The sequence below is a fragment of the Muntiacus reevesi genome, chromosome 9 (genome assembly GCF_963930625.1).
Source record: "Muntiacus reevesi chromosome 9, mMunRee1.1, whole genome shotgun sequence".
Taxonomy (NCBI): Eukaryota; Metazoa; Chordata; class Mammalia; order Artiodactyla; family Cervidae; genus Muntiacus; species Muntiacus reevesi.
Genome location: NC_089257.1, coordinates 14,931,897 through 14,954,876, shown reverse-complemented (window position 1 = coordinate 14,954,876; position 22,980 = coordinate 14,931,897). Strand labels below are relative to the sequence as shown.

The 22,980-nt window shown below is 43.6% G+C and overlaps 1 protein-coding gene across 7 annotated transcripts in view; it reads right to left on the bottom strand.

Annotated features, from left to right (window-relative positions):
• AGBL2 (AGBL carboxypeptidase 2) overlaps positions 1 to 22,980 on the bottom strand; it is a 29,286-nt gene continuing 6,306 nt past the window's right edge. For 6 of the 7 annotated variants that reach the window (XM_065945087.1, XM_065945089.1, XM_065945090.1 and 3 more), the window contains 13 exons: positions 22,306 to 22,491; positions 20,862 to 20,969; positions 16,815 to 16,968; positions 14,134 to 14,916; positions 12,537 to 12,693; positions 10,236 to 10,362; positions 9,367 to 9,467; positions 8,176 to 8,306; positions 6,414 to 6,480; positions 5,065 to 5,187; positions 4,088 to 4,192; positions 2,768 to 2,857; positions 1 to 748 (listed from right to left, as the gene is read on the bottom strand). In XM_065945087.1, the coding sequence (XP_065801159.1) occupies positions 575 to 748; positions 2,768 to 2,857; positions 4,088 to 4,192; positions 5,065 to 5,187; positions 6,414 to 6,480; positions 8,176 to 8,306; positions 9,367 to 9,467; positions 10,236 to 10,362; positions 12,537 to 12,693; positions 14,134 to 14,916; positions 16,815 to 16,968; positions 20,862 to 20,969; positions 22,306 to 22,491 (2,306 nt within the window). In that variant the 3' untranslated portion in view covers positions 1 to 574. The remainder of the gene's footprint in view (positions 749 to 2,767; positions 2,858 to 4,087; positions 4,193 to 5,064; positions 5,188 to 6,413; positions 6,481 to 8,175; positions 8,307 to 9,366; positions 9,468 to 10,235; positions 10,363 to 12,536; positions 12,694 to 14,133; positions 14,917 to 16,814; positions 16,969 to 20,861; positions 20,970 to 22,305; positions 22,492 to 22,980) is intronic. The other variant, XM_065945092.1, reaches the window with a different exon arrangement.

The window sequence follows — 22,980 nt, the reverse complement described above, 5'->3', positions numbered from 1 at the left end:
GAAAGAATTTTAATCAGTGGGTTAAAAAACTTACATAACCACGCTGAGCATAATACACGCAACACTGACTTCCAGGTAATAACATGAGTTTTTTCCTCTGTGTGGGAACACCTCACCCTGAACAAACCTGATATACCACAGCCTGACTGATCATTCGTCACTAGGAAGCTCTGACGCAAGACTTTTTTATTTAATATAGCAAACTCCCAGAGTACGTTTAAAACAGTCTCTCTCTTTTAAAGCTTCTTTGCACATAATTTTAAAGAGAATATATAAACTGAGGTATATCTGTGTTGTCGTTTCACGAGCACACACTTCAATTTCTTATAAGGGAAGCTTCTGGATACATCACAATAAAATTTCATTTCATGAAAAAATAATTTAAGTCGTGAGGTATGCATCCTGAGATCTTGCGCACAGTGTAAGCTCCTGGGGTGAGGGTGGTGCATGATGGACACACAACACAGAATACAACCAGTGAATGAAGTTCCCGAGCACACAAATCCCTTCGTTACAAAGTGCGCCTAGCCCAAAGCACGGCAAGGCAGAGCCTGTGTGGCCTGGCCCGGGCGCTCTACGGGTAGGTGTAGATGTGCAAGGATGGGTAAGCCACGGCGGTCCTGTGGCTTCCCTGTGTGCCAGGACATCTGCTCCTGGACCAGCTCGGCTTCGCGGGTGGAGCTGGCTCTTGGCTGGGGTTGGTGCTTCTCTTTGGATCGCAAGATACTGTAAATCCTGGCTTCTCTTTCTGTGCAAACAAGACAGAAGAGTTGAATCACTTTGTGCTGCAATTCCTAAAGTTATAGTTAGGATTGGGGCTGCTGTTACAAGGAGTTAGTGAGAGGTAGCTGCGTTTCTCCTCAAATACCAAAGTAGCCGACATTGTTACAGGGCAGAGGTGAATCAAGCATTCACCCTCGTCCCTGAGATGGCCAAAGAAAAGCCCACAGGTGATATCTTAATTGCTCCGAGAAGCTCAGGGATTGCATTTTATAAGCTGTTTAGAAACATGACATGAAGAGAACCTGATAAGAAAGAGAACCTGATTTACAAGGTTGGAGACTGCCCAGAGTTTTTAAACTCTTATCTGACATACCATGGAGGTTAAATGCCTACCTCTCTGTTACAGAAACATTAAACTAGAAATTTAAAGGACAATGAAGTAGAAGTCAAGGCTTGGGTGGCATTCAGCTACCCTACTGGGTTTAAATGACATGTAAATCCCAATTTACATGTTACAGCCTAACCAGCCTGTTTCAGTGGTGGGGTACAGCTTCAGCCACCGATAGGCATCTTGCAGTGGATGCTGTGTGAGGAAAGGGGACAGTCATCACTTACCAGTGTGGCAGGACAGAATCCTCTGTGACTGGGCTTTATCTCCACCTCTTTTCCCACTGCTATGTTTCTGTGATATCACAGTGGCTGGACTGTCTGCTTTGTTACCCCTCCTAGAGGATCATGGCCTTAAGGAGGGCTCATGTTATACAGTCCTCAGAGGGCCCCGCATGGTTGGATCTTCATACGATACTGATGGGTAAATGCGAGCATCATTCTCAGAACCCCCAGGCAGCAGGCTTGAGAAGATGGCAGTGATCTGACCTTGAGAAGCCATCCATTCTGTACCTATGTGTGCATGCATACTAAGTCCCTTCAGTCGTGTCCGACTCTGCAACCCTATGGACTGTAGCCCGTCAGGCTCCTCTGTCCATGGGATTCTCTAGGCAAGAATACTGGAGTGGGTTGCCATGGCCTCCTCCAGGGAACCTTCCTGACCCAGGGATCGAACCCGCATCTCTCATGTCTCTTGTGTTGGCAGGCGGATTCTTTACCACTAGCGCCATCTAACTACAGTAATCCAGAGGTCCCCAGTTTTTGCTCCACCGGGACACATGTGAGCAGCGACACATGTGTCCCAGAGACACAGCCAGGGTTATTTGAAACCACTGTTCAGCAGCTGTTTCTCCGTTTTTTTCTCCTCCCTCTAAGGAAGAATGGGGCTTCCCTGGCGGCTCAGTGGTAAAGAACCCACCTGCCTACACAGGAGACATAGGTTCGATCCCTGGGTCTGGAAGATCCCCCGGGGTAGGAAATGCAACCCACTCCAGTGTTCTTGCCTGGGAAATCCCATGGACAGAGGAGCCTCGAGGGCTACAGTCCATGGGGTCTCAAACAGTTGGGTACAACTTAGCGACTAAACAACGAGGAAAGAATACGCAGGTACAAATGAGCAAGAAAGATGTTGTGACAGGGATAAATACGAATTCATTCAAACTTATTCTTTTAAAAAAGCGAATCATTCACAAACGTCTGTACCGAACGGTCACTGTAAGTGGATGTGAGATGCCCCTCACAACTGATGGTGGCGTCCCGATTTATTAACATCTCCTGGGTTGAGACCCGCTGCATTCACTACCACTTTTTACCTGAAGGGTTGCCGTGGAGTTAAAAGATAATAGCTGCCTAACAAATGCTCACTGAAACAAGATGAAATTCGTCGTGGCAAGTGTTCAGCCCTGGGTGAGCTTCCTCAGTGCTTGTGGCCTTGTGGGCTGTGCCCCGGGCTGCTCTGGAGTTTGTAGCCTGAGAAGGCAAACCACCTGAGATGCTCGCCTTAACGGAACAAATCCACAGAGACGACGCTGAGTGAACTGTGGATCACCAGCCCTCCGAGTCATATAATACACTTGAAAAACAAATAAAATTAACTGTGGGCATACACACACACACACACACACACACACACACACACACATATTAGGTGAAATACCTGTGTTCTGTCTTTATTCTTCGTCAAAATCAAGGTGGTCATGTGTGTTGGGTCCAGGGAGGTGCTCTTGCCTCTTCTGTTGAACTGGGACTAAAATAAAGGAACATGTTCTAAGTTTTCCACTTGGACAAGTGTGCGGCTGCGTGAGACACACAGAGGACTTTTTAGTCACGCGTGTTGGTTCGCTACGGTACTCTCACTTTGAAAGAGCGGCAGAATGCAAACACAGTAACTCACAGAAGGAAACTGATACTCCGCATGCCCACTACGTGCCGGGGCGCGTCACGCACGGCTGCACGTAGGGCGTTCCCGACCCCCTCACGGCGTGGATGCCACGCCCCCGACGTGGTAGACGCGGGAGCGCGGCCCCGGGGTTAGGTCACCACAGCGGGCGGCGCCGGGGGGCTGGGGCGTGACGGAAGGCAGCCGCACCGCGTCCGCTCCCGCCGCTGCCACGCCGGCCGCTGAGGGCCCTCGGTGCTGGACGCAGGGGCCTGCTCCGCCCGGGCTCCGCGCCGGCACGCTGCGGGACCTGCTCTCTCAGCCTCACCCGCGGGGCAGCGCGCCGCACAAGGACGCTCTTTGGCCACTACTGCACCCAAACCTGACCTATACACAGAAGAACCGAGGATTGCGTAGCCACGCTCCCAAGCACTAAAGAGGTGGTCGGGTCTGTCCCTTCTGTTTCCTACCGCATCCTACCCTGGACGTTAGCTTCCTGCTCGCTTGTTAAAACCCCCAGCAGACTCCAGGGTCCCTGAGGCGGGGAGCGTGTCTCGTTCAGTGCTGCCCTCCCGGGGTTCAGTAGGTGGCCGGCAGGCGGCGGCTGCACAGTACAGCTTGCTGAATGGATGGATGGAGCGGCCCGCAGCCTGCTCTTATGATTTGGGTATAAAAGCCACAGTTCACCAATGCGTGATATCAGACCTCAGTGGTGTCCAATCCAAGGCAGTGTCAGTGTCCCCACCAAGGCTAACGTCCCCCTGCTCCCAGCTGCACTGTCAGGGTGACCGGGGCGATGCCATTCTTCACCCTGTGGGGCAGATGCACTAATTGGAAAAATCAGAGCAACTGCGTGACACAGACTAAGAACAGAACAGAGAGCCCAGGACGGAAGAGTTTTCAGGAAAAAAAGTAAATATTTGAGCTGATGGGTGTGTTGCTGAACTAAATGGTGACGATCCTTTCTCAATGTATATATGTATGTTGTGTGCGTGCATGTGTGTGTATAAAATCACATTGTACACTTTATATTACCAAAAAAAGTTTTAATAACTTTTCTATGAGTGAGTTAAAAAAAAAGTCAGGCAAAAATAATACCTTATTCAATCTTGGTTTTTCATTTTTTATCACTGAAGAACTGGCATTCTCTGAAGTTCTGAAAAAAGCAGGATGCTTTTGCAGAGAAGGAAATCCTGCCCTTTCCTAGAAGGATTGGAAAAAGAACACTTTTCAGTTGCTCTGTTACAATTAATCTACTCACAACAGACCCAATTCACCCAAGGGCAAATCTCCCGCCTCTGAAGGCATTTTCATCTACAGAGGGCAGGGGGTGCGGTGTGGGTGTGGCTCTGAGGAAGGAGGTACCCAAGTGACTCTGGCCTGCACCAGGCCTGATCTCTCACTACCCAGCCACTCTGGACTGGCTCTTGCCACCACTTTTCTGGCACTGCCTTCTTCCTCTGCAAATCCAGACTTGGTGGGCTCCTGCACTTGCTGTGCTAGAGGCCAGTGGAAGGGCCAAGCTGAAATATGCTCAGGGATGTCAGAGGACCCAGATCAGTCGTGTCCGACTCTTTGCGACCCCATGGACTGCAGCACGCCAGGCCTCCCTGTCCATCACCAACTCCTGGAGTTTACTCAAACTCATGTCCATTGAGTCGGTGATGCCATCCAGCCATCTCATTCTCTGTCGTCCCCTTCTCCTCCTGCCCTCAATCTTTCCCAGCATCAGGGTCTTTTCAAATGAATCAGCTCTTCACATCAGGTGGTCAAAATATTGGAGTTTCAGCTTCAGCATCAGTCCTTCCAATGAACACTCAGGACTGATCTCCTTTAGGATGGACTGGTTGGAACTCCTTGCAGTCCAAGGGAGTCTCAAGAGTCTTCTCCAACACTACAGTGCAAAAGCTTTTCCTTTTGAGGACTCAGATAAGAGCTCTGAAACCCACATAGAAAACGCCCCTCTGTCCCATTTCCCATTCCCTTTCTGGTTTAGAGGAAACCTCAACTCTGTCCTGCACCCACTGCGGAATGCTCTAACCAGACAGCAGACACAGGCAGCAGGGTGTTCTTACTGGGGTGTCTTCAGTTATCTCTGAGTCCGGCATCAAAGTATTTTTCTGATACTGTTTGTTTCGCTGTTTTCTCGACTTAAGTGGCTTTTTTTTCTTCTTATACATTATCTTCTTCTGATTCAACTATTTCAGAAAGTACAGAGAAATTAGCCATTGAGGGTTGCAGAGAGACATCCACCCATAGGGAATACTCTTCACACAATGCTCAAGACACCATTGCTAACTCGGTATGCGGGCCCTCACAGTGTGTTGAACTGTTGTTGGTTTGGAGAACCAAAAACCAGTTCAGTTATCTCATTACTAGAGATCCCTCCCCACTTAACATACCTAAACCTCCCTATTATAGATATACTGCTGAAGGGGCACCTATACCAATAACCAAGTATCTGTGATATAAATGTGACAGCACTTAAGGTAATATATTACTTTAAAATTACTTTTTATTTTAAAGTATTTTAAAATAAAATAAGTATTTATTACTTATTAATATTACTTTAAAATTACTTTTTATTTTAAAGTATTTTAAAATAAAATAAGTACTTTAAAATAAAATATTTTAAAATTACTTTAAAATATTACTTAAGGTTATATACATCACTTAAGGCAATACTGGCGAGTACAGACGATACTGGTTGATGGCTGTGGGATCAGATGATACAGTTTGTCTGTCACCACAAGGCAGCTTTAATAATTAAGCAAATGAAGCTTGGGACTAATTTTCCAGGTACCCATGGTGTGGTGAAGCTTATTCTGATGCAGCTGTAAACCTAGCTGAAGAAATTATAGGGTCTAGTCTGATATGGCTGGCTCATCTGACATAGCCTTAAATTCATCCTAGGAGGAAGATCTTTCTTAATGCAACTAGGAAATCAAGTGCATAGTGAACCACAACAAATATTTTGCTGTCTCTAAAGCTCTTATAATATCTATGTAAAAAACAAAGTCTGTGAATAGACAGGGCAAAAATATCACTTACTATATAGAAATATAGAAAACTACTTAAGATCATGTAAACAAAAACACTTTTCAATACTTTTTAAAATGTGTGGGTCATTTTTAACAACTTCTATCTCTTAACGTGGTTTTCACTTTAAGTTAAACATTTCCCCCTCACTTTTTGTTAATTTTGCAATATATGTGGAGCCCTCACATTTTTCCTCTCTGGGTTTTAAAGAAGAAAGTTACAAAGGACAGAAAGAAGGCCTCCAGGGCAGGGTAACCAGTTAGGATGCTACTGCTGTATTTTCTGCAGATCTTGGGACGGTTGAAAACTCCTCCCAACTGCTCAGGGGTGTCAGGCCTTTTTTTAGGCTGCTACTTCCTGGGTGTCAGAGTCTCTAAAATCTCACCTCATTTGCTATGTTCAGTAGGTGAGCAGGGAGGCCATCCGAGAGGGAGCTGTCAGAACCGCTGGTGCTGTTTCCAGAAGGAAAGGAAAAGGGAAAGATTGGTCAATAATGTCTAGGATGTGTAACACTGACCAGAACAGGGGCACGGGGTGAGGACACCTCCTCTGCTATTTGCCCACAATGTGTATTTCAATTACTAAGAAATCAAGACAAGCCCATCCATTCATTCATTGCAAACACCTCCAGCATGCCAGGCAGTGCATCAGGCACAGGAAACAGAGATGACCCTTGTGGCAAAATAAATACTGGCCAGATGGACAAAGCTGCCCTTGGCAGTGACTGAGAGGCTGTGGGATTCTCTGGGAGCAGCCCGAGAGAACAGCAGGGGGCTGTGGTTTGTCTGAAAGCAGCGGCTTTTACCAGCGAGCACTCCCGGTCTAGTCAGTACCAGCTCAGAGAGCAGGGATGTGACTAGTTACTCTTTAAGAATGTGTTGAAAATACAAATAGATACATTTAATAACAAAAGATCTGTAGGTCTCAGATTAGTAGCATTACTTTTAACGGCCCCAAATCCCCCTTTGAAAGTTTCAGAGGAACTTTCTAGACTGATCTTAAGTGTCCCCCCCCCCCCCCCCCCCCCCGCAAACCGTCCTCCCCCCATTTCTTCACAGGCTAGGATGGATGAGGACTCAGACACTCCATCCCTTCTCCCTTCATCCTGTCCTTGGTTGCTGTGCCGCGCTGTTTTCCCCTTTCCTGGGTTGTGGCTGACGAGAACTGCAAGCTGTGCTCTGTGACACGTCCTCCGTCTATGGAAAACGTCTCAGGCACAAAACTCAGACCTCCTGGGAAAAGGCCAGCATTCCCAGCCCGTTCGTGTTCCTCTCCCTCCCACCAGAGCACAACGAGGAGCCCTGCAGCAAATCAGCGGAAGAAAGCCCTCGCTCCTCTCCTAACTCCCAGCTCCCTGTTCTCACAGGCTTTTCCAATCTGAGCAGCAGCCTTTCAGGCCGCTAGAGAATAGCCTCTGAAGTCCCTTTTGGAGATAACACAAAACATGAACAAAGGGGATAGAGGCGTTAGATGCAGTCACCCCAGAAGATGTCTAAAACCAGGTGTGTGCACACAGACACAGCTCACACGGGGCTTGCACACGCAGCCCACTGTTCTGTGTGACGCCGTGAATGGAGAGAGCCCCGTGGAGACTGGTGCTGAGGCTGACAGATTGGATTCAATAATTCTTCACTAAATCCATCAGGGTATCCCTGCTGAGCCTGTCGGGATGCAGTCAGGATGCTTTTGAGTCAGTCCCCACTGGGCCCGACGTGTAGCAGTTGATATGCAGGAGGCGTTTTGTTTTTGAGGCTGAAAGTGAAGAGGCCTTGGTGCAGTGGAACTTGTGAGTCAGGCAGAGGCTCCCGGGAGAGTGGGAGAGGTGACACGGTGAATGGGACGCCCTCCCTGGCCTGATGATCTGGTTTTTAAGGTTCCCAAAGAGACTTCTGGGAGACTGAGTTGACAGAACTACTTTGGGGTCACAAATCAGGGGTCTCTAACCCTTTCCAGAGCCGAGAAGGGAGGCTAACAAAGATCAGGCACTTAATACCTAGTTGTTGAAAGAACAAAGTGTATCTTAAGTGTGCCATGATTTTATTCAATACTTTGCCTCTGAGGTTCAAAACCAACACAACAGAGCAAGCAAGACAATAATTTAAAAAAACAGAACCTCTCTGGTTTTTCTTTGAAATGAAGTTTGTTACCTGGATTCAACATCAGACAAAGAGATATCACTCCAGCTTCTTTCTAAATCCATATCTTGTCCAAGTTCCTTGAACTTCTTATGGATTTCCTGTTGTAAGAGCTCTTTAAGCTCTGCCAGACACTGCATGAACTATGGAATTGAAAAAAAATGCTACTCTTGATTATTCATTTATTTATTCATAAACTAAATCTGCTGAAAGGCACTTTGTTTATTTCTGGGGACATAAGGATGAGTAAACTGTAACCTCTGCTACTAAAGGCATGTTAACAATAAATTACATGAGCAGTGGGAACAGGCAGAAGCATTTTTAGGGAAGAATGTCAATGAACACTGCTTTAGTCATTCCCTTGGTTATAGCTAATAATAAACTTCTTGAACAATGCAAAGGTCGGATTTGCTTCATTTTTTTGAGTAGCAAAGAAGGAAAAGTTAGAATGGGGTTGTTCAGATTTTGGCCTCTGGCAAATCTGATTTAAGAGGCCCTATGCTGAAGCCAAATTCTCCTTAAAGTGTTTTTTTTTTATTGAACAGCAGCATCCTGAGTGGTGCATGTCACGTGTTCCCAGGGTGGACATTTCAGAGGGGGCATGAGAGATGAGTTAGGGACCATGAGTCCAGGCTCCCTTTTAAGAAGGTGAACAATAAAGGGAAATAGAAATAAGCTCCCGGAAAAGCAAGGCCAAAGGAAGCCTCTGCTTGTGATTTAGGATGGGGGCAGCTTGAGAACATCTGCAGTTGGGAGGAAGAAGAAAAGGGAAAAAGAAAAAAAAACAAAAACAAAAACAGGCCCAGAAAAGAGAAGAGGTAATTAACAAGGCAAGACCTCAGGGAGACCATAGGGGAGGGTGGCCAGTGCAGCAAGGGCAGGAACAGTTCTGGAGAGGAGAAAGGACACCTGCTCTTCTGAAACAGGAGGGAGGGAAGCTGGCACTGGCGCCGCCACAGGGAAACCCAGAGTGAGGGGGAGGTGGCTGCCCGGAAGCGGCGCGTGGCCCCAGCTCCCGAGGAGGCACAGGGTCATACCGTCGGCTGGCAGTGTGCAGACTTTTCTTACTTTCTTTGAGTATAAAACTTCAGAAAAATACGAGGAGGAAAATAAAGATCACCTATAACCCCACTGGGCTGACTTTGGACCCGTGTGACAATGATCACAGTGACATCACCACATGTCTTGAAAGCCCATTTTTACCTTGGTTCGGTCAGGATCACAGAAATCGAGAAGGGTGTCACAGACATGATAACCCAGGGATTTCAGATCCTCAGTGGTAAAGTGAGTGTCTCTTTTATTGCCTGGGGACAAAAAAAATCCATAGGACTTCTTATTAAGTCTTCATGAGCAAATGCAAATCTAATTTATGAATATCTCATTAAAAACACCACCTCTGATTCTAGAATATTATGCTTCTGGTCAGGGTCTCTCTCATAGTCTATTTCAGGAGAGTCTTTGACAATGATCAAGTTCACAATCATGATGCCTAAATTACTGAGACTTTACTTTGTGATAAGCACTAGGCCAAATGCTCTATGTACATGATCTCATTAGGTAGTAGCTGTAATACAAGTACTAACATTATTGCCAGTTAAAGGAAATTCAAAGGGCTTCCCAGGTGGCTCAGTGGTAAAGAACCTGCACGCCAAAGCAGGAGCCGCGGGATTCGTGGGCTTGATCCCTGCGTAGGGGAGATCCCCTGGAGGAGGAGATGGCAACCCACTCCAGTATTCTTGTCTGGAGAATCCCATGGACAGAGGAGCCTGGCGGGCTACAGACCACGCAGTCGCAGAGGCAGGCACGACTTGAGTGACTGAGCACGCACGCGACGGAAATCCAGACTCGGACCTGCCGCATCTCCAGGCCCTGAGCAACCACTGTGCTATCCCGCCCCGTCAGTGTGACACTCCACACTCGTATTTTGAGTTCTCAAATTTAGCATTAAAGTGCAGACAAGAAAATCTTCTAGCTCAATTATCTCCCCAACATTCAACGGAATTTCACCTCGCCAGCGCTTGGCTTGGCTTCCTCTTATCATAATGGCCCGTGATCTACCAAAGACAGCTTACCCAGGGTGGACCCGCCAAAAGTAGACTCCATGGTGTAGCTGTTTAGGATTCCCATCCGCCACATCACAACTCGTCCTGTTCCTTCTTTGCACTTTTGGACTTTAAAGTTACAACTGTGAAAAGAGAACTAAAGAGAAATCCAACCCTCTGTTCATCATAAACTGGCAAATGTAAGATGTCTAAAATTTAAAAATAAATAAATAAATAAATAAAATTCACTAATATGGTTTAAAAAAAAAGGAAGTATCTATTAATTTCTAACATATGCTCCATAAAATACCAAGGGGTGTCATAGATATTACAGAGGAAAAAATGAGTTCTGCAGTCATGTTGGTCGGGGAGATGCAGGTTTAACCCAATTAAACAGGCCTTCTCTGCAGGACCTCTCATTTAACGTGTCATTGTGGACTGTGCCTCTCACTAGGGGAGAGAGTAGATTCTGATTTTCATGGCCTGTGAACTCTTCCTTTCCTTTCCCACCTTCCCCAGGGACATTCTGTAAGACCAGGGTTCTTTGAACAACCTGTTTGGGAATGCTGGCTTACTTTAGTATTCAAGGTACCATCCAGCATGAGATTTATTTTCTACCCTCCCCACCCTGAACCCTTGGATCTAGAACCCTTATCCTCTACCTGTGATTTGTGTATGCCTCACCCTATAACCTCTGCCCGGACTCTCCCCACCTCCTAACACTAATGTGGTCCTATCGTGGAGTTCAATAGCCTCCATTGTTGATCACCCCCAACTCTTTCCTCATTTGGAATCTGTAAACATATATTGGGTTGGCCAAAGAGTTTGTTCAAGTTTTAGATACTGGGTTCTGGATGCAATTTCATATGAAGAAAGAAAGAGATTACTGGAAAAAATAGGAAGATTAAAAAAAGGAAAGAAAGAACGGAGGCAGGGAGGGAAACAGGGCAGAAGGAAGAAAAGTTTCCTTTTTCTTTTTTAACAAATAAGTCACAGATATAAAATATCTGTCCTATTTATACTTTTTCCAGTCTCACTGCACAGCTTGTGGGATCTTAGCTCCCTGATCAGGGATTGAACTCAGGCTACAGCCGTGAAACAGCCAAGTCCTAACCACTGGGCCCCCAGGGGATTCCTTTGTCCTATATCTTTTTTGTTTGATTTTTTCAGGACTAATTATTTTTAAAGGGACGTTTTCATTCCTATTTGATTTATTTTGGCTGCACCAGGAAGCATGCAGGATCCTAGATCCTTGATCAGGGATCAAACCCTTGCCCCCTGCAGTGGAAGTGTGGACTTTCAACCACAGGTCCACCAGGGAAGTCCCTGTCTCCTATCTTTATGTGAGAAAAATCTGCACTGTCATATAAATACTTTTCTAAACCCAATTTAGCTTCTTCTTTCCAATGTCAGTTACACTTTGTGACTCTATTTACGATGTTGAAAACCAACTTCTAAATCAGTGCAGATACAACTGTCACAGAGCTGTTACTCAACCAACTACTAAAGACTTTTAAGTTGTTTTTATTAGTCCTCTACTGTCTTAGTTATTTGTGATCTTGTATTACATAAATGTTTCTGTAGAGGCTCATATAACATGAATGTTTTGTTTGTCTTTTAATCCCTTCATCCACTGCCAGTCACAGGATGAAAGATGGCAGAGAATTCTACCTGTTAAGAGTTTGAACTTACACCCAGGGCAAAGCAGCCAATAGCAATTAAAAAAAAATCATCTTTATGGAGACATTATTCACATGCCATACAATTCACACATTTAAAGTACACAATTCAGTGGCTTAAATATATTCACAGAGTTGTGCAACCATTACCACAACCTAAGTTTAGAATATTTTCATTTCCCCAAAAAGAAACCCAGGACCCATCATTAGCTGTCACTCCCCACGCGACCCTCTCTGTATCAGCCCTAGGCAATCAGTAACCCACCTTCTGTCTCTATGGATTTGCCTTTTCTGAATATTTCCTAGGACAGAATCAGATAACATGCGGGCTTTTGTGTCTGGCTTCTTTCACTCAGCATAATGTGTTCAAGGTTCATCTGAGTCCTGGTGTTATCACTGCTCAGTTCTTTTTACTGACAAATGACATTCCATTGTGTGGATATACTACATTTTATTTATCTTTTCATTGGACAATGAATAATACAGTCTCATTCTTAAAGCCACAATTTTCTAAAGTCTTGAAGTCCAGCTTTCTGGGATTTACCCAAGATAATGAAGAGCAACAAAGTGGCAAGTCAGACATTGCATACAGGAACGGATGAGTTATCCTTCTCCCTTAGTCAGTGGGCAGGAAATTACCTTTCATGCTTACCTTATCTGGTGCATTTTTGCTTAACATTAAAGGAAAGACTCGCTCATGAAGCCAGAACTGGCGATTGGTGTTATTGCAACCATACAGGAAGATGTTATTCTTCCGGCTGTGGCCATGGAAATCACAATACAAGAGAACCTCCCTTTCTTCAAGAAGCCTATGGGGGGTGCAAACAAAGGACCCAGAGGGTACACAAAGGCATGAGAATAGTCAAGGACCCCTTGGAGTCTCTTCCTTAAGCATGTCTGTTGATACTTTCCCTCCTAAGAAAATTTCAGCCCCTGATGACCTTCAAAGGACCCCCAGGCCCATCCCTGATGGAAACATGCCTCCAGCACTCTTTGCCTTGCTAGCCATGGAAAGCAGAGATGGGTAGGCCTTGTGAAGGAGAGGAGAAAATCCACTGAAAGAAAGCCCCCCCGGTGAAGACCAGTGGAAAGAGGGAGACCGGCAGAGAGGGGAGAGAACCAGACAGCCGTGGTTTCTGACTTTCCAGGGTTAGTTCCTCTAAGACTCAGCTCCTGTCTCTGGATGACCTGGACACCTACTCAATCTTCCAAACACAGTCACCTTCTCGGTGATGATGGTAACAATGCCACATCTTTAACATGCAGGGGACTGTGCTAAGTAGATAACATGCATTATCTCATTTAAGCCTCACAGTAACCACCCAAAGTGAAGTGAAGTTGCTCAGTCGTGTCTTTGCGACCTACCAGGCTCCTCCGTCCACAGGATTCTCCAGGCAAGAATACTGGAGTGGGTTACCATTTGCAGGTATCATTATCCCCACTCTACAGACAAGAAAGCTGAGGCTTCCCTGGTCACAGAAGTAAAACCAGGTCTCAGAGCCAGGCCTGCCCAACTCCAATACACACTCTGAGCCATTCTGCCTATCAACCCAAAGCTCTTCTCAGCCATTCATACAGATACGGTGAGAAGGTGCGTGAGTCCACATATTCTCATGTGCTTCAATTTCAGGTCCAGTGAAACAGAAGCTCCTTTAAGGTGGGCGCTATTGTACCATTAGTCTTCAACTACTTTTACATTGGCTTAGAAAATGCAAATTGATTTATTATTCTTTCTTTATAAGAGGATAACAAGGAATTCAGACTCTGCAACCAGAGAACTAGCTGTATGACCTTGGGCAAGTTTCTCAGCTTTTCTGGGCCTTAATTTCCTCATCATATATAAAATGGTGACATGGACTGTGCCCACCTCACAGGGCGAACGTGAGATTAAACGGGTCAGGTGGGAAGCTCTGAGAATACTGCCTGTTGTACACAAGAACTGACGAATGGTTAGGTACGATTATTATTACACAAGTCTCATCACGAAGACTTACGAACTCCCTGACTTTTGACCTTTTACATTGAATCATTTCACTTATAAGTGAAACACCTCTAGTGAAATACTGCATGTTTAGTTTCAATCCAAAGATAAGACATGATTTAAAAATGTGAAAACTACCAAACCCACATGGCTGCAAAGAGAACATTAAAGACTGTCCCCCGAACCATTCCTGCCTCCTATGCCACTGGAAAAGATCGCACACATCAGATAGTGCTGACAGTGTAAGACCAACGGAGAGAAGCCTCACCTCTTGATCATATTCCTGGTGTGCCAGATGCAGGGGAAAGACTCCTTCAGAATGGTTTTATAATGCCGGTTCAAGTCCCTTCCAGCCAGCGAACACCGATAATTCCCCACGATCACTCCGTCTGGATTTAACATGGGGACCACTTTGAAGATAAAGATATCTCTGAGGAGCTGAGCATCTGGGGAGTTGCTCAGGATGAAGTCCAAAAAGCCTTTCATAATCCAGGAGCCGTTACTTTCCCCAGGGTGCACGCGGGCAGTCAAGACCACAGCTTTCTTCGCAGCTGCCTCTTGAGGGGTCCGGGCTGGGTTGGTGATGGTGAGCAGGTAGACGGTGTTTCCTGCGAGGCTCCTACATAAGGTCCGGACTTTGCAGAACTGAGATTTGATGGGGCTGTTTGCCACCGACAGGAGGAAGCACTGCAAGTCAGTGTACGTGTACGGGTAGAAGTGTGCAAAGAAGCAAGTGTCCTGGTCATGCGGAAACCGAATAGTCCACGTGAGACAGTAAGACGGCTGCTGGCCGTCCCCCGGGCTGCTCCGGTAGTACTTGATCTCATTCCCTTCTCTCCTCCAGCCGATGCTGCGGGTGCTGGCATCCAACTGGGAGTACATGAGCGGCTTCATCCCTACAGCGTAGAGGCTCTTGGGTTTCAGCAAGTTGACGATAGTGAAGCGATAGGTGACGTCTTTCCTGGTGTTCTGAACTCGAAAATAAAACCACTGAGTGTGCTTGTTTGTGTAGAGGTCAGTTCGCAGGGTGAGTTCATACTCATAGGTGTTTCTGTAACAGAGAACACAGAAGCATCTCTCTATAGCTCCACCCGCCCCTCAAGAAACAAAACTGCTTTCTCCTGATAAAAACAGATCTTGCTACAACAGAAAACCCTGCTGTAGCAAACATTTGTTTCCTATTCTCCCTCGTTTTCCAATTCCTGTATCAGGCGAGCAGGAACTTGGGGAAAGAAAACTCATTCGGAGCGGGATGGGAAGAGCCTCAAAGCTGACACTGCCGCATGGCATGCTGGGGAGCTCCGTGAGCTCCCTGGTATCTTTCAAGAGCATCCAACAGCAGTTTCTAAGCACGTCAGCACCTCTCTCTGAAGTGCAGTGACCAGCAGTGAAGCCAGAGCCAGTGCTGGATGTTAGCTGCTTTCTGGATATCATCTCTGTGGAAGAGACCTGCAAGTCCTCTGTGCTGTCTTTATATATCTGATCCTCACTTAGTTAAAGATGAGGGGACATTTCTGGAAAGCTTTCACCTTGGTGAACTTGCAGAAGACAACATACAAATGCCAGAGATCATGGAAAGATACTCATCCACAAGCAAAACTCATGAAGTACGAACTAAAATAGGCTGTCCCTTCCGCCTCCCTCTCATTGGCATTCCAGAGCTGGGAAACAGGCACTCTCACATGCTGCTGATGGGGACTGAAATCATGCTAGGAGAACAACTGGACAAAAACTAGCATTACTGAAGTGATCAAACCCTGATCCAACCATTTTATGTCTAGGATTTGTCTCATACCACCACCAATATTTAAAAATGTGAATGCATAAGGGTATTCATTCATTAAGCCAAAAATTGTAAACATCTTCATTTCCCATCAGTTGGAGAAAAGCTGAATAAGGTATAGAGGATCCATACGATAGGACAATATGAGCTATTAAAAATAAGGAGATGCATCTGTGGTACGGCCATAAGAAAACATTTAAAATTTATTAAGTGGAAAAAGCCAACATGCAAAACAGTATGTATTAAAAAAACCAAACAGTATGCATACTGTTTTTTAAAACATGTAATCTGTATATATTACATCTATCCAGAGAGAAAAAAGTGAATGTATATACACAAAAATTAATACATATAAACAGTTGCTGCAACTGGGAGGTATGATTATAGGACTTCAACTTTTTATGTTAGGTATTTATTAAGGAGCTTCCTTGGTGGTTCAGCGGTAAAGAATCCACCTGCTAACATGAGAGATGTGGGTTTGATCCCTGGGTTGGGAAGATCCCTGAAGAAGGAAATGGCAACCCACTTCAGTCTTCTTGCCTGGAGAACCCCATAGACAGAGGAGCCTGGTGGGCTAGCAACTAAACAACATTTTTATTAAGACTGTAAAAAGTTAATGAACAGAAACCCTAATTAAATAGAATTGGGAGACCAGAGGGGGAGTTCTCAAGCCCTGCAATGACAGTGGAGCCCAACAGGAAGAACTCTTCTCCCTGGTAAAGATGCAGCCAATGACAAGCTACGAACCTTTTGTTGACTAAAGCCTCACAACTTCCTTCTCCTCTCAGTTAAAGTGTTCTCCCTCCCTGCATTACAGGGCTTTCGTGGCTCCCTGTGGCTGCAGACCCCGAACTGCAATTCTCTGTCGCTCTTGAATAAGGGCATGTTTGCTGGAGAAATATCTAACAGTCTATTTCAGGTCCATAAAGCAAATTTCAAATGTGCACTAATTTATTTTAGAAGTAGAAAAAAGTTTGCATAATTTTTTTTCTCCTGGAGGAAAATATGAGTCACAATTATTTCATTCTTCTTCATTGTCCTCACCATCATCTCTCATCACCTTTCTCTTTTACAAAAACACTCCTGACTCCTTAACATGATTCCTAAAGACACGTCTCAGTCACTTCAGTCCTCATCCCTTTGGGAAATTCCTCTCTGTTACTCACACTCTGACAGCCTTCTGCAGGTTCCCACTCTCAAACCTTGATTCAAACAGCAGAGTATTATCTTCCGGTCCTTGTAAGGAGACAGAGAGTTCCTTGATAATTCCCCGTTTGCCTCCCACTCTGGAACTGGTAAAATAGGAATCTTCGGTGGGCACTGTGGATGAGATAGATATATTTAGTCCAAGTTCCACTCAGAATCCATTTATCCAGTATATGTTTATTAAGCCCCTCTGTGTTCAGCACTATTCTAGTTTAACAACAGGGGTATTTAAATAAGAAATTTCTATATTCTCAGTAGTCAATGGCTTTGCAAGTGAAGCAAGTAATTATTTAACATTCACAGACTTCATACAATCTTGCATCACTTATATGGGTAATTTCACTTTGCAATTATTTTTTACTATACTTGCATTATGTGTCAGATGTTAGCAATATCTACCAATCAACAAATGATTGCCATCAACAAAGATCCTGACCATGGGGCAGGATAGATACATGCATTAAACAAATAGAAATATGTACAGGGCCTGCTTCTGCTTCATTAGTAGATATATTCACATTATGACTTTTGCTTCTATATGCAACCTTGTCACTGTGGAGACTTAGAGAGTATGTAGTTTGGATAATAAATGAAAGCAAAGGAGAAAGTGAGTATAAAATGGGAGTAAAAGCACGAAGGAAGTAAAAGCAGAGAAAGCAGCAAGAGTACGTATAATCCATTTAAAGAGCTGGAGTCCCATGTTGTTCAATCTTTTCAAGGAACCATAATCAATGTACAGACCAGCAACCAGATGTCATTAATATAGGGATTTCAATATCTTCTTGAGTCTCTTAGGTAACATTAAAAATGATCCAATTCATAGCCCACAGTAACATGTCTCAAAAACAAAACCTCTTTCTTATTTAACGCACAATATTCTCATAGCATGTGGTTGCTCTAGGACTCCTAACAACCCCCAGATTCTCCCCGGAGCCCCATCTTCCCAGCTTTCAGTTTCCCCATTCCTCCAGTAGGGTGGGCTTAACTCCGCTTGATGGGTCCAAAGGCGAGATCAAGACAGCTGCCACAAATGCATTTAACAGGACAATCCACAAAAGCTGTCATATCAGAAGGAGCTCTCAGCGCCAGGGTTTCTCCCTCTGTGGAAATACGTCTGGATAGAACCCGTGAGGCAGTGGGGATGCACGGTCGACTGGATTACTGAAAATGACTACAAGGTCACCCACAGGTAAAACAGGCTTCACGGTAACAGGCTTATGATACCAAGAATTTCTTGAGGTCCTAGGAGCGACACATCCCCTATTATTTATAACTCAAGTCATCTGACTTACAATCTCAGATTTTATTAAAAAACATTTTTTTATGTGGACCATTTTTAAAGTCCTTATTGAATTTGTTACAATATTTTTTTCTGTTTTCTGTTTTGGCTGTGAAGCACGTGAGAGCTTAGCTTCCCAACCACAGATGGAACCTGCACGCCCTACGTTGGAAGGAAAGTCTCAACCCTGGACTGCCTCGGAAGTCCCCTGATCTCAGATTTTAGTCTCCCAAACTCCTCCTCAGACGTTCCATAAGGTGGAGCTAGGTAGTTGCTTTATCTTTTCTACCTCACTGAATATAGTAAGTTTTGCCAAAACAGTGAGATGAGAGTCCAAAATCAAGGCAACTGGGAGTAGAGGGTGTTTAACCACATCTCAGATGGACCCTTTCTGCTAAAAGCCGCTCACTTAATTTTTCTCATGGTAGGAATGTAAACCCATTGCAGCTTTCTTTTTCTTATCTCTTGCTGTTTCTTAACCCCCTCTCCGTGATTTTATTAACTTACATTCCATTTCTACTAATTACACTTGGTACATATTCCTCCTTTAATAAAATTGACTTCTCTTCTGACCATTTCTATCTATTGATTCATAGTTCTTTAACATGACACCTCCTTTCTGCCTTCAAGGTTACTATTAGCATCTGCTTCACATCCTCCCCAGCACTTGTTACTGTCTCTACTGTTGTTAAGGCTGTGTTAGTGAGTTTGAAGTTGATTCATCCTTTCCATAAATATCTTATCATTCAATATCCAATATCAGTAAAGAATATTGACCAGGGGAAATTCTCGATTTCCAGTTTTCAGAACGCTATCATGAAAGGTTTGATTTTGCCCGATGCTTTTTGTTCTGCTGACTGAGACGACTGTGTAGCTCTTTTCCTCTTTGTTCTATTAATGTGGTTTGTCACATCGGTTTTCTTATGTTGAGCCACCCTCGGCTTCCTACAACAAGTCTCTCCTGGTCACGGGGTACAGTCCTTTCAATATGCTGCTGAATTTGGTTTGCTGGTATTTGGTTGAGGATTTTTGCGTTTACATTCATGAGGAATACTGACCTATAGTTTTCTTGTCATGCCTTTGTCTGGCTTTGAATACTGGCCTCACAAGAAGAGGTAGGAAATATTTCCTCTTCTTCTGTTTCCAAAGTTTTTGAAGAACTAGGGCTATTCCATCTTTAGATGTTCGGTACAATTCAAATAAATCCTGTTAAGCCATCTGGGCCGGGGATTTCTTCCCAGGAAGATTCTGAATTACTAATTCAGTTTCTTTGTTGTAATCTGTTTAGACTTTTTATTTCTTCCTGAGTCGGTTTTGATAATACATGGTTTTTCCCAGCAACTTTTCCTCTTCGTCTGTGTTAATTTGCTAGCTTAGCATTACCTTGTAACTGTTTTGATCTATGTAGAGTTGGTAGCTGTGTCCCCTTTCACTCCTAATTTTGATCATTTGTGTCTCCTCTCCTTTTTCCTTGGTTGGTCTGGCTAAAGTTTTGTCAATTTTGTTGATGTTTCCAAAGAACCAACCCTTGGTTTGATTTCCTACATTACTTTTCTATTTCACTGACTTCCATTTTCCTCTTTATTATTTCCTTCCTTTTGCCCGCTTTAAAAAAATTCTTTATTGACTTATGGCTGTGCTGGACCTTTGTTGCCACACACAGGCTTTCTCCAGTGGCGGTCATCAGGGGCTGCTCTTCACTGCGGCGCGGGCTTCTCACTGCACTGGCTGCTCTCGTTGCAGGGCCTGGGCTCTAGACCACAGGCTCGGCGGTCGCGGCTCACAGGCAGTTATTCGGTGGCATGTGGGATCTTCCTGGACCGTCAAACCCAGGTCCCCTGCATTGGGAGGCAGACTCTTAACCACTGGATCACCAGGGAAATCCCTTTCGGCTCACTTTGGACGTAGTTTGCTCTTATTTTTCTAACTTATTATGGTGGAGGCTTAGGTAATTGATTTGAAATCTTCCTTCCTTTTAAATACAGGCATTTAAAGTCGTAAACTGACCACGCAGTGCTTTAGCTACATCTCATAAATTCTGATGTGTGGTTTTATTTTCAATCAGTTCAAAATATTTTTCAACGCTTATGTTTTCTTTAACCTGTGGGTTACTTAGGAGAAATGTGTTATTCAATTTGCAAATATTTTGTAGATTTCCCAGATTTCATTTTGCTGTTGATTTCTAATTTAATTTTGCTGTGGTCAGAGAAGATATTTTGTATGACTTCAGTCCTTTTCAACACATTAAGACTTGCTTTATAACCTTATGTATGGTATATCCTGGGGAATTTACCAGGTACCCTTGAAAAGAATATGTATTTTGTTCTTGGGTACAGTGTCCAGCACATTTTTATAAAAGACATGAATTCTGCCAATTAATGCAGGAAACTACAGCATAAATGACAGTCATATACACATACTACAAAGTACTCACTACAGTACAGGAGGTGGAGAAAAGATGAGCAATTCCCCAAAGATTCAACATCTGATTCTCAGGAAGAAGAACAACAGAGAAGAAGATATGAAATGAACTCAGAACTATTAAGAAAAGGTACTATCATTTTAAAAAAGTGACTAAATATTTAAAACTGATCAGTTATGAATTTCAGGGCTATCACTCAGTTTACCACTAAACTACGGATTTTTAAAAATCATTTTTATTATAGAAAATATGTTTATTGTAATTTGGTCATGATTAATTACTCACTGTTTGGTGTGATAACAATACCTGAATCTAACTGATAGACAATTGTGCCTTTTTCTTCTCCTACAATTTCTGGTATCTTTTCATTTCCTGTAGGTTGATAGAAATATTCTGGTTGAGGTGGAACCCATTCTGAAAGAAGGCATTGAAAAAGTATAAAATAAGAAATAATATAAAAGGTACTTTATTAGAACTGATATAATAATAGTGATTATTCAAATGGCTAGTCTGGTTGAATCAAATCAAATTCCAATCCTAAGTTTCCAGTGTGTTTGTAAATTAATCTTGCTTCTTTCTATAAAGACATAAAAACTATGGAGAAATTTTTAACAAAAAGCATATACAACAGAAGTATAAGACTTAAAAATAAGCCAGAAAGTTGGTGCAACAACTCTACAAAATGTGTCCCTGAACTTCCAAGTCAGGACAAAACGATCAGCTACATTTTTCTTATTACGATAAAGGAACAAGTATACCAATTTCTTCAGAGGAAACAAGGTTTTTTCATTAACACTCAGTTCTGAAAGATTTCTCATATGGGACTTGGGCAACTTCCTACCATTTTAAGTACAGGAAGCCTCTGATGAAAGCCAAGGGCATATAAAGACACAACTTAAATTCAACAATACATAAAAGAAGCATACACCATGATCAGGTGGGATTTATTCCAGGGTTGCAAGGATGATTCAACATTCACAAATCAGTCAATGTGATATATCACAGTAACAAAATAAAGGATAAAAATCACATGATTATTTCAACATGTGAAGAAAATGCATCTGAAGAAAATTCAACATCCTTTATGACAAAAATTCTCAGCAAAGGGGGTATAGACAGATCACTTCAAAATAATAAAAGCCATGAATGTCAAGCCCACAGCTAACATCATACTCAACAGTGAAAAGCTGAAAGCTTTTCCTTTAAGATCAGGAGTACAACAAGCAAGCCTGCTCTGACCACTTTATTCAACACAGTACTGGAAATCCTAGCCAGAGCAATCAGGCAAGAAAAAGAAATAAAAGTTCTTTAAATTGCAAAGGTAAGAAGTAAAACTACCACTGACATATATTATATATAGAAAGCCCTAAAGACTCTATCAGAAAACTGTTAGAACTAATAACAAATTCAGAAAACTTGCTAGAACTATTAACAAACTTTGTATTTTGCAAAATACAAAATCAATACACAAAATTCCATTGCATCTCTATACACGAATAATGAAAGAAAAATTACGACAACATTCTCATTTACAACTGCATCAAAAAGAGTAAAATACCTATGAATAAACTTAAACATTAGTGTAACTTTTGACTTTAGGAAGTGTGGATCAGTTTCTCAGAGCTTAAACATTTCAGAGTGAGCTAACAGATAGTGAATCTGTCCTGCCTTGTACTTTAGTATGCATAGGACTTAAAACTATAATACAGACTATCAGAACAGCAAGGCCATGACACTTAAGTCACATTACCAATATGATGAATGCTCTCCTTGATGACCTCACATTCTACTGGCCACCTTGGAGCCTGTAGCAGTGTGTTTCCAGAGAAAAAAGCAAAGAGATCTTGGGGTTCTCTGAGACGCGGGTTTACTTCGCCAGTGTCATCATAAAGAAGCTGTCTGCTCTTCACAAACGGTGAACTCAGCATAAGAGAATCTGTCAAAGGGAAAGGTAAAGAGTGAACAGTTTCCTTTTCCTTTTGAGGAACTTTCACTGCTCAGCTGTAACAATTAAGGAATTTTAAGCATTGTATTAAAATATCATTACAGATATGCAATCCTATGACATCTTTCTCCTTCAAAGCGATTTAGTTTAGGCTGACAACATCAAAATTATAAAATGTTGAGCTAAAATTCCCTTGTAGCTCTCAGTAAAGAATCTGCCTGCAGTGCAGGAGACCCGGGTTTGATCCCTGGGTTGGGAAGATCCCCTGGAGAAGGGAATGGCAGCCCACTCCAGTGTCCTTGCCTGGAGAATCTCATGGACAGAAGAGCCTGGTGGGCTGCAGTCCATGGGGTCGCAAGACTTGGAAAAACATTTACCTGTTTTACACTCGCCCTGCCAAGGCTGTAAGTAAACAACTGCCCTCAGAGCTTGAGGACAAGGCAAATCTGGTGGAGTCTTTCTGGACAAGGAGTCAGGCAC